Source organism: Vanacampus margaritifer, chromosome 1 (genome assembly GCF_051991255.1).
Source record: "Vanacampus margaritifer isolate UIUO_Vmar chromosome 1, RoL_Vmar_1.0, whole genome shotgun sequence".
NCBI lineage: Eukaryota > Metazoa > Chordata > Actinopteri > Syngnathiformes > Syngnathidae > Vanacampus > Vanacampus margaritifer.
In genome coordinates, this window is record NC_135432.1 from 5,605,757 (window position 1) to 5,617,692 (window position 11,936).

The 11,936-nt window shown below is 37.9% G+C and overlaps 1 protein-coding gene across 3 annotated transcripts in view; it reads left to right on the top strand.

Annotated features, from left to right (window-relative positions):
- Positions 1 to 11,136, top strand: part of LOC144053507 (voltage-dependent calcium channel subunit alpha-2/delta-3-like) — a 133,689-nt gene extending 122,553 nt beyond the window's left edge. For 2 of the 3 annotated variants that reach the window (XM_077568018.1, XM_077568025.1), the window contains 7 exons: positions 717 to 792; positions 1,163 to 1,215; positions 1,879 to 1,934; positions 4,688 to 4,802; positions 8,857 to 8,969; positions 10,059 to 10,141; positions 10,263 to 11,136. In XM_077568018.1, coding sequence (XP_077424144.1) covers positions 717 to 792; positions 1,163 to 1,215; positions 1,879 to 1,934; positions 4,688 to 4,802; positions 8,857 to 8,969; positions 10,059 to 10,141; positions 10,263 to 10,355 — 589 coding nt within the window. In that variant the 3' untranslated portion in view covers positions 10,356 to 11,136. Of the gene's footprint in view, positions 1 to 716; positions 793 to 1,162; positions 1,216 to 1,878; positions 1,935 to 4,687; positions 4,803 to 8,856; positions 8,970 to 10,058; positions 10,142 to 10,262 lie in introns of those variants that run through there. The other variant, XR_013294465.1, reaches the window with a different exon arrangement.
- Positions 11,137 to 11,936: the final 800 nt, after the last annotated feature.

Here is an 11,936-nt window from a genome sequence, read left to right on the forward strand (position 1 = left end):
AACCCGTTTTAAGTTGCACTTTTTCCAAACTAAAAGCACAAACATTGGCAAATATCAGCAGTTGCATAGATGTGATGTACTTCTAACCACAACATGACATATTTGTGTTTAGAATGCTGTGAGAGAGTTCTAGATTACATGTACAATGGATTAAAAAAAAAAAAAAAAAGTCTATACACCCCTTTTCAAACGCCAGACTTTTTTAAATTTTATTTTTTTTAGAACAAATCGTCTAAAGTGACTGATAACATGTGCAATTCAATTTTTAAAAAACTAAAATTTTAGTGGGAAAGTGAAAATCTAATTTAATGTGGTTGCACAAGTGTACACACCCTTTTAACTACTTTCATTTAAAGTGTATTTCTGATTAAACCCAAGATAAAGTTAATCTATCTTTCTTTCTTTCTTTCTTTCTTTCTGATATTCTAGATATCCAAAGAACTAGTTGTATCAGTGCTTGGTATCTGTGAATACTCAAGAGTTGAGTACTCATACTGGTATCGGCCTGAAACAAAGTGGTGTCGAACACCCCTCATTTTTACTTCTGCATTTTAGAATAGTTCACAGTTTTTGTTTTTTCAGAAGAAACGTCTCTAATGTCAGCTCAAAAAGCACAAAAATGTGTCAATCGGAATCTTTGAGAAATGACTTTATTTTGACTTCATTGTCTTCACATTATGAAGCGTTTAATTGAGAGGTTTCTTGTGTCTGCGCAGGGTGACTCTTTATGACTACCAGGCTCTGTGTTGGGTGTATTCAGAGAGCAGTGACAGTGGACACACACTGTTGGATGTAAGTTTTATACTCGTCCTTTTATTTATTTATTTTTTAAAATCTATTTCTGGATTACAAGCCGCTACTTTTTTCACTTGCGTTTGACCCTGCGGCTAATACAAAGGTGCGGCTTATCCATCAGATCACAAGGAGGTGTCCTCATTATGGAAAAGAAAGTAGCGGGAACAGTGCAGTAGCATTAAAACACCGGTGGCTTACAGTCAGGTGCGCCTTATATGTGTAGCAAACTTAAGGATTCCCCGAATTTAGCTAGCGCGGCTTATAGTCAGGTGCGCCTTGTAGTCCAGAAATTACTGTAAGCAACATCAAGATTTGAAAAGTGCGTCACTCCTGGAATATATGGTATTTGTTCTTTTTTCTCCTTCAGCCTTACTTTGCTTTCCTCTCAGCTGTCAAGTGGCTCCTTACAGAGCTTGTCATGTAAGACTTGTGATGTGGGAGTGTGGTGTCTGCTTGTGATAGAAATGCTCTTAAAATTGTTTTTGGTTAAATCGTGTGTGTTTTTGTTTGTGTGCCATCTGTGGGCTTGTTTGTGAGCTTCCACTCAAGCATGTTGCTGTGGTCACCAGTCATTGCTACCTGCTGTTTCCTGTATCGCCAATAGCATGCCTATGATGCCACTCTGTGGCGGCAGGATGTTCCTGGGTGGTCTGTTCTGTTGTCACTTCGGTGCATCGAGGCAATAGTGTGAATATTGTCTGTATGTTTTCATCCTCTTTTATTTTGGTGACTCTCTGTTCAATTTAAGAATGTAGCCCAGATGTACCCCCACCACACCCCACTTGTAGTTTAAACTTTATTCTAGATGATAAATACTTGCAAAAATGTTGCATATCGTCGCTGTCCTGTGAAAAACACTTACGTTCATTTTTGTCATTTTTTACATTTTACATGGGATAAAACTGAATCCAGACATCCCAAAAACGTTTTTTTTTTTTTTTTTTTAAAATGGACATAAGTGTTTTTCACAAGACATCGACAATATACAGTATAGCAATTTGGACTGAAGACTGTGGTTCATTCTGCTAGAGTAGAATTAAATTCCACATGTAGTTACGGCCTATGTTCCTTTTCATGTAATAGATTTTTGGTCGAGTTCAACCTGTACAGCTGGTGGCAGTCTGACCTCACTGCAAAAGGTAAGCACACACACACACACACACACACACACACACACACACACACACACACACACACACACACACACACACACACGTGAGATGTTATTTTCTCTTTATTTATTCCTGTCATTTATAGTGGCGAAAAAGAACCTGTGACTGATTCTCATTAACAGTATTGTTTAAAAAAAATAAAAAAAAAACTAGACATGCTAGAGAAATTGTGTGTGAGTGCTGAAAGCAGAAGGCTAATATTTGAATGCATGTGGAATTTGTTATAATAGTAATAATGTGAAATTACATTGAATATAATGGACAATGATTATTACATGAAATTGAACTTGGACTAACATCTGCTCCAGCCTGGATTCGAACCTTAGTCTTCACACACCCTGCTCTTTTGCTTTAACCGCTGGGCTATTGTTCTCTCATAAGAAACTACGACTTTTTATGTAATTGTATTGAATAATGCAGTATAATACTGAAAGATGTCGTAGAATTTGCTGAATGCCAGCTTGTGAAAGGGTGAATTTTGTTGTTGAGATTATGGAATAATATTGGGGGGGAAAACAACTTAAAAATGTGAAGTGACATTAAATATAATGGGTGTTTAATAATTGGACAATGATTATAATATGAAATTGAACTAAAATCTAGGATTCAAACCCTGGTTTTCCATCCAATCCACATTTATGTGATTAAGCAAGGCATTTCATATGATATTTAGTATTTATGTATGTATATCATTTAGTGTCTTGTCAAATGGACACATTTGCAATGTATTGTCAGAATTGGGATTCAAACCCACAACCTCTTGGTAGCTAGACAATGCACTTTACCAACTGTGCAACCGAAGCAGTATCACACACTTGTGGATGATAATGAGTGGAATGGGAGTGAAATGCTGACTTAGAAAGTTGAACCTCTGTTGCATTGAAAATGAATAGGAGATTTATTTATTTTAAATATTAAATTGTGCAAAAAAACGTTACATAAGTGGAATGAACGTTTGGCATGAATTTTTGGAGCATGTTGAAATAGGAACGTTGTAAATTAGATGTTTTATGTAGGAGTTGAATGACATCAAAAATAGAGATGAAAACTAAGCAGAATAAATAATGGGAATAACAGAAGTGTGAATGCTTTCAGCTCACACTATTAGTTGAAAACATGATATCATCCACATTCGATGATTTTTTAATATTAATTTCGGTTTTTTTTTTTTTTAAGTCTTAAAGTTTCAACAGTCTTCCGTTAAATTTGCACCACAGCAAAAAAAAATCATTTTATGTTGATCATAGCAGAATGGTTTTATGAAACATATTTTAACCAGCATTAATACCCCCTGCTCTTTATAAATTAACAATTACAATATTGCCTTATTTCCCTAAAATGTATATGACATTTTATCCTGTAAATCAACCAGCTGTACTTATGCTTTTGCCTTACGTGAAAAAAAAATCAGGTTCTCTGCTTTATAAGGATTTTTTTTTTTAAAAAATGAACATTGTTCTTTGCAATTAAGCATCAATAACAAGCATTTTTCCATCTGGAAAGGCCTACTATCCACAGACCAAAACGTAAAGTGATCTATAAACTGTTGGAACAAAAGTCAGAGTCAAAAGAAGACCAGTACTGTATTTGACTTCATACGTCATCTTGACCACGGAAAAACAGAACAGAAGAGGCATGATTCCAACCAGCAAAAATAAAAGCGACAAAAGCATGAGACTGCCGCAAGCGGAATGAGCCCTGGTGTGTGTCTGTCAGCACACACATTTGTTTTTTTTATTCATATTTCCAGAAAGAATCACATACTGTATATATGTGATGTACAGAACTGTGCATTATGTTAGAACTTGCGGTGAGCAATCTCCACTATGGCGCGTAGTTAACGAAAGCTTTTTATTTTCTTTGTTGGTTTCAATTTTCTTCCCATGTGCACACATTCGCTCTGATTATTTCAACATTTGAAACATTCTGATGCCTGATACTTTGTGGCAAAGAATGCCTGTGTGGGATTAAAGCTTAGTTACGACGAACGCTAATATTTTGTGTTTGGATGAGAAAGGAGAAAGTCAATGCTTTTTTTTCACATGCGCTTATCGTGAATAAAAGGGAAGCTGAGAACCGCTTCTTAGCAAACAGATGCGACAATTTCACAGCTGGCTGCTCTCAGGTCTTAGCAGCACACGCTCCAGTTCTTTACAATGTGAACCAGTCTGCAACACCTACCGAGTTGAACTAATCCTCCATGTTTTAATACATGCATGCTGGCACACATTGACTGCTGCAGTAATTAAACGACCCCGTTCAAATTACAGACGTAATCCAACTTCCCTTGAAGACTTGCTTGGGAAAATGTGTGGAGAGCTTATGAAAGGATGCCACTTATGTTCAAATGTTTATTTCTGACATCCAAAGTAGGATTAGCTCCCGCTTTGATAAGGCTGCCTTGAAACAGTGACCCGGGTAGAATAGAACGTTTGAAGATTTTTTTTTTTTTACACTGTAGTTCATGTTCACACCTCTGGGTGGCAGGAGAGTTCAACTTCAGGCTCACGTCCTTAACAGGTCTGCTACACAAAAGCTGTTTTCTCTCAAGCGTGTATATTTACTAGGATGTGGTGTGTCTAACTGTTTGCTTGCATTCTATTTGCACAACTATTTTGGCAGTTCAGGTTCCAGGAACTCTTCACAAACTCCTGCACTTCTTTCTCCATTCCTCACGTCCCCATCATTTTCCTCTCCTCTTTTCTTCCCCTCTTGCTCAGCTCAGAGGATGGGCCGGGCCATGCAGGTACCATGCGACACCGAGTACCCGGCCTTTGTCTCGGAGAGAACCATCAAAGAAAACACGGGGAACATCGACTGTGACGGATGCATCAAGTATGTGCCACGCACAAACACACACATATGTACAAACGAATTTGTGATCAATTGAGATGAGATTATCATTTCAGTATACTTACATTTTTTTCTTTGGTGATATTCTAAAATGGAAAATCAGGAAGCCTCCGAGAGCTCATTAAAACAAGCTCCTGCATCTTTAAATATAGGATCCAAATAAGTCATTTGTCTGGTAACACCTGCTTGCAGTTTGATATGCGAGGCATTTTGAGAGGTGGGAAAAAAAAAGGGCTTCCTTTTAAAAATGGGAAAATGAGTGTGGTCCCCATTAACAATTTGCACTTTTCTGTCAGGCAATTGTGGGGTGTTCTCCGGAACCCTCCAATGGGGCCTTCATTGCTCCCAGCTGTGGAACTGTCAGGGAAATATGTGTGTGTGCAGTCCTCATGCATCTCTTTACGCAATCTCACCGCAGGGATGCATTCATTAAAACAACTGAACTAAACTCAGTTTTAATTGTCATTATCACGGAGCTCTGCTTTTTTTTTAAGCAATCTTAAATCTACTTTGATTGTTTACAACTCTGTTATAACTGGCGTACCTAATGAAGTATCTTGTAACATTGCGTTCTCATATGCAAGTTGAAATGGACAGTCTTGTCTTGTCTTGTGTGTTTGTTGATTCAGCACAATTAAGTGAAAAACAACATATAAAATGTAGATATTAGACAAAAACAGACGTCATCACAAGTTCATAAATGCAGAGTTAAGATTTCATCATCATGAATGCGAAGGAGAAAGAGATGATAAATAATATGACTTTTTAAAGGTTGTATAGAAGGATAATGGATCACAAAGATATATCCAATCATCAATCAATAAAAACTGTATTTATAAAACACTTTTCATACAAGAATTGCAACTGTAAGTAGCTTACAGATTTTTTTTTAAAGTGTAGGGCCACTAAATATAATCTTAAACTGGGTAAATGAAAATTGCCACCATGATTAGTTGGATACAAAAGTAAAATAAAAAGGCAAAGAATCTTTGAAAAGTGTCAGTTAGATCTTGCTTACTTATGCATAAACATGCAGAATGGAAGTAATCGATCTTATGAATTGGTATTTGCTAATATTGAATATTTGCTAATTAATAAATAAATAAATAAATAGGTGCAGAAGATTCATGTGTGCCAGACAGAGAAATGGCTCTTAAAAATATTTTCTGGGTTGACAGTAGTAATTCATGAATGAAGATTAAAAAATATATATTATACAAGTTTACATGAGTAGACGGATGGATTTTCATTGATCTTGTGGTTAACAGTTTTTTAAGGTATGTTTATTTTAGATGAGGCAGTCATCCAAAGCAACACCCAAAAAACTTGAGACGAGCTACTTGAGAACTCCTTTAATTATTAATAAGTGAGATTTATTCTTACTGCAAAAATATCATGTGTAAAATAATTAAAGCCATTTGATAATTCACTATTAACACATTCAATAAGAGATTTAATGTCATCACCAGCAACTAGGAAACTGGTAACATCAGCAAATAATAAAAGAAGAAGATTGTTGCAAGACATTGGAAAGTCATAAATGTAAATTAAAAACAATAAAGGGCTCAAGATCGACCCCTGGGGTACCCCAAAGTGAATTCCAGATTTGTTTGATGAAACACCATTCAAATAAACAAATTGTTCTCTTGTGTCACTGGGCTGAAAAACAATCCCGGTTCTGTAGCTTGCCGCAACATTTTGCTCTGCATCAAAGTGGATTTCATTTCCACGAACACATTTTGCTGGTGCGTACAAAAAAATGACTTTGTTATTATTTTATGGTAATGTTGAAGTGTTTGAACTGCCCAAAGAATCGCACCCAGAAAAACCTCGCTGAATTAATGCGTTGAACCACATGCGGTAATAATGATCATATTTCTCGGATATGATGACAGATGAAAAACCACACATTCATTTATGGAAAATTTGAATTGGAAAATATGAACCCGCACACTCATTGAGCCAAAAGTGAGCAAATAAGGTGCATGACATTTTGTTTGGTCCATAGCAAAGCATGCAGACCTAATAATTATCATAGCCTTAACCTTGAATTCCGGCCGGTGCTATTTTGATCGCGTCCTTCTAAGTGTGTGCGACTGTGTATGTCTTTTCTTACAAGATTTACACTGCCCGTGTGTGTGTGTGGTGTTGCCGTGGGTACGGTATGTTCAAGGCCATCGGGCGTGCAGTCAACGACTGTTTTCCTCCAAGAGCAGCAGATTCAACATCAGCACGCCCGGTTCACTACGAGCGGGACAGTCTTGGCCCGTATGCTGATTTGCTCTCTCATGGTGCGATGACTGTTTTAAAGTATAGTAAAATGCCGGAACTGAAGGCTCTTTGCGGTTGGTTGAAATAGTCATGCTATTAAATTAGGAGAATATTCCTGTAGTTATGAGGTCATTTTTGTTCCAAGATGCTAGTTCAATTTAATCCCATTCTATTTATGTACGGAATCAATAAAAGTAGCCTCAAGACACTTTTTTATGTATAGAGGTTTTGGAAGGAAGCAAGGGCATCCAACTCAACGTTTCAGGGCCGAAGACAGACGAGAGAGAAGATGAGGCTATGGAACTGAGGGAAAGGAGAACAATGCCGATAGTAGTATCGGTGGTGTCAACATTCAATACATCTGCACACCTAACGTGACCAAGTACGAGAGCAATATAAAAAAAAAATTGCCTTTAGAAAAACTAAATTCAGTCCGGGCTTCGGCCTTCCTGGGTGGAGTTTGCATGTTCTCCCCGCGCTTGCGTGGGTTTTCTCCGGGTGCTCCGGTTTCCTCCCACATTCCAAAAACATGCATGGCGGGTTGATTGGACACTCCAAATTGACCATAGGTGTGATTGTGAGTATGGTTGTTCGTCTCTGTGTGCCCTGCGATTGGCTGGCAACCAGTTCAGGGTGTGCCCCGCCTACTGCCCGAAGCCAGCTGGGATAGGCTCCAGCAACCCCCGCGGCCCTTGTGAGGACAAGCGGTTAAGAAAATGGATGGATGAAAAATTAAATTCCTCGAATAAGATATGAAAGGCAACATATGAAGTGGTGCATTCCTTCTGCTCGAAAACTGAACATTATCTTTGAAGAGAGTTTCTTTAAATTAGCGACTCTTATAGTCCCTGCTAAAACTTTCTCTGTGAGTTCAGTAAATCAACGAGCAAGAGAAGAAGAAAAAAGGGAGGGAGTCAAGAGATGACATAAAGAAGTGATCATCTGTCTGGCTTCTTTTCTTCATAAAGTTTACCATGAACTGTGTTGAGGCAAGCCAAGCAGTCAGTAAAAAAGGGAGCCACGAAGCGTCGATCAAGAGTTCGTTGTCTCCTCCAGAATGTTTTATGTTAGGCAACACTTCATTGAAGCGCACCTTGGATTGAGTAGAAGAGAAAAGTTGAAGAGGACAGATTGAGGATGATGATGTGCGCTCCTGCCGCTATGTGTTGATTGACAGCTGGCAAGGACTTTTCATGCGCGTCCAGTCGAGCCGCTCTTCTACGCCAAAGGAGAAGATTTCTAATGCAACCAGGCGACTCTACAATTTACTACGCTGGGGAACAATGTGAAAAAAATATTTCTGTTGACTTAGCTTTTAATGCTGATTAAAAATAAAATTGATATGCTGATTACAAATTTGTGTCCGTTTTTTTTCCACCACATCAAGTTTTTTTCTTCACAGCTTACTTTCCAGATAAGCAAAATTCCACCTGTAGTAAGACTGTAGTAAGAAGAGCTGATTAGGATTAGACTCATTTTACAGCTATGAGGGAATTTAGTTTTCAAAGCTTGTTAACTTTTCCATCCTAGTGTTTTATTTACACATGTATTTATTTACACATTTATATAATATTTTTTTGAGAAAATAAGGATAATTATTAGATCATTACAACTATGTGATAGAGGAAATACTGAGATCATTATTGGATTCCACACCCAAAAATGTGTTTAAATAACAGCTGTTAAACCTTAATCGACAAAAATTGTGTTCCCCAGTGTTATGAATGCATTTTCTGATGATTTTGTCTCTGGCTGTGATTGGCAGGTCCTTTGTAATTCAGCAGATCCCCAGCAGTAATCTCTTCATGGTGGTGGTGGACAATAAATGTGATTGCAGCATGTTCGAGCCAATCACCATGGATCCTGTTGAAATTATGTATATCCTTTACTTAAAAAAATTCAATGAAAGGCCTGAACTGTAAAGCATTGGGGTCTGGGTCCCATGTATGAGATGCAACTGTACTGACGTTGCCCATTTGACACAAATCATTTAAAAAGTTGTGTGTTTATTCAACAATAATGACCTTTAACCCTGGAGAACCCAAGAACCCTTTTCTTCTTTGGAAAATTATGAATTATACATTAAATGACTGCTATAAATTCACTGAACACCAAAATATATGTTTTTTTTTTTTTTCAATTTATTCCCTAATTTAGGATTAGGGCGAAATTTGACCCTTTGGGATTTAGGGGTATAATTTCGAAAAATCAGAATAACAAAAACTGTCAGTAAACTATTTAGAATTTAAGAAAATAATCAATCAAATACACAGCTACATTGAACAATATAATTTTTTTGTTTTATTTGTGGTTAGGGTTAGGGCATTTTAGCCATTTTGTCACCACCACTCGGGCTCATGTAAGTGCAATATTCATCCACTAGATGGCCCCATGCAGGGGTCAGAAGTGGCACTCTGGACTTTTGAAGTTAAATTTGTAAAAAAAAAAAAAAAAGTCTTTGTTATTTGAGTAGCAGAATTTATAGGGCCCAAATTTGAACCCGTGGGTTATCCAGGGTTAAATGTAAATTTTCCATAGAAATGTAAAGAGCCAAAGCATTGTTTATCTTTACAACCATATCGGCTTTATAAAGTTTGACTACTTGCATATCTTTTTAATGGGTTTAGATGCATCCCAAAAGTGACTATTTACTTCAATGTTTCTATTTCATTTTGGGTATCATTCAGACAGACATGAGACTATTAGGAATTGACAGCTTAGGTTTTGCAATTTTTGCCCACGTGTTGCCATTTGACGCCGTTGTATAATTTCCGCCTGTCAATAAGTTTTGTCAATGCTAGTTTGTAAAAACCTAATGGCCGTCACACTGACTGTCCACAATGTACAGTTTCTCAAAACAAGATCTGTTCTTGACAAACCAAAGTAACTAAATAGAGAAGAGGGAGTGTTTAGTGACTTTTCGGACAGCAGATCATCATTTTTATCCACCTTAACTTTTCCCTTCACATAATGAGTCTCTGAAGTGTGAGAGACTTAAAATGCAAAAGGACAGGAGGCGCCCGGATCCCTGTCACCCGTTCCACCCTGAGGTATTCACATGCCAATTCACTCGTCTGCGTGTTGTATTCTCAGCTGAGCCAGCATGTTGGATGTATTAAAATCTCCCATATCTGTTCCACATCATCACGTTTGGCCCACTTCTTTCTGCAGGAGAACTCAATGGAGTGTGGAGGAGCTCACACTCTCACGCCGTCTTTTTCTGCAACACTGCTCTGCATCCTCCTGGCGCTCCTCCCCAGGTGACCAGAGTCGGCTGCATCTGTGCATCCATCCAGAACTTTCTATTGGATCGACTTTGGCATGTAAAACGATCACAAAGAATTCACACAAAAGGAAACAATCTGGGGAAAAAAAACACCCCCAAAACTTGCCCAACGTTTTAGTTATAGCACCTTTCACAACCGTTAAAAGTCATTTTCTTGCGTTAGCTGCTAGGAAATATTCATGAAGGACTGAGAGCTCCGATGTCGTGTTATCAGTCAGGTGCTATTGCAATATCACATGCACAAAAGCTTTGCTTTTCAAAAGTTGTTTAGATATGAGCTTGATGAGAAAGTCGTCTTACTGACACTCCGAAGAGGGCATTCAAGCCACAAAACGGACCACCCGTTTGCAGCAAGACCGGTGCACTTTCTTCTGGTACCGAATTTTCATGGACATTTATCATTCTGAAGATTTAAAAACAATGAAGTTTAACTATATGTTGTTGGGGGGGGGGGGGTAAAGAAATGTTTAAGCGTACGTTTTGTTTAAAAAAAAAAAAAAAAGTCAAATTATGTTTTGTTATGATATGTGAGTTATATCTGTACAGTATATATGACTAAAGAGTTTAATATTTAATTTACAAGTGGTACCCATAAACTGTGACTACGAGATTTTGAGTCCTCTGATGTGAGTAGTTGTTCAAATTTAAGCTTTGCATTATTCTTTGATATTGGTCGTGTTTGTGTGCTCTTTTTGTTTCTTTTATTTATTTTTATTTTTATAAAATCATGTTTAAATAAAAGGGGATGAAGAGCTTTCATATTGAGTTTGAATTCCCAAATTGCAGACAGATTTTGGGTTTTACGTGTTTTGCTCTCTTTGTTCTTTCCGTTTTGGTCTGCTCAATAGAAATGTGGCAGTCACCCGTGTGCGTGCGTGCGTGCGTGCCTGCGTGCCTGCGTGCGTGTGTACATCTGTTGTTTCGTCCTTCTGTCCTTTTGTGTACACTGTACACCTTTGACCAAGAACTCTTTCATCAACACAGACACATAAAAAGCTATTGAATTCAACAGTGCCACACATCTGCAAATGTTCAGCAAATAGACACAAACAATCCTTTGATATTCATTTTCAGGCCATATGCGTACATGCATGCAAAATGATTTGATGGCATGTTGGGTCAATCTTATTGTGTTTGTGCAAACAAAAGTAGCACAAGAAATAATAAACCACAGAAGTTCTGTGAGAGAATCCCCGGCGCCTCATCCGTGGTTGTCAACTTGAAGGTCCCCATGATCTCCTTCTTTGGCACCTCTGACCCAGTCGCCACCTGAGTTTGACAAAGTAAAACCTCACTGTTCTAACAAATATGAGCTTTCTTATACTATTTCAACAATTCTGTCCCCTTGAGCAGAGCTATGTGACTGTAATCACTCCCAGTTCATCCTGTTCTTCCTCTTCCAATGCTCCAAAGACTCCCTGTCTCGTTGCTAGGTCATTTATCACTCTATAATGGGCTGAGAGCTGTTTGGGGTCAACACACATTGAATCCAGTCTGTGATTCCTTCCTGGTTGCCAGATGAGTTATATGAAAGTGTGTTGCGACACAACATCGGCGTT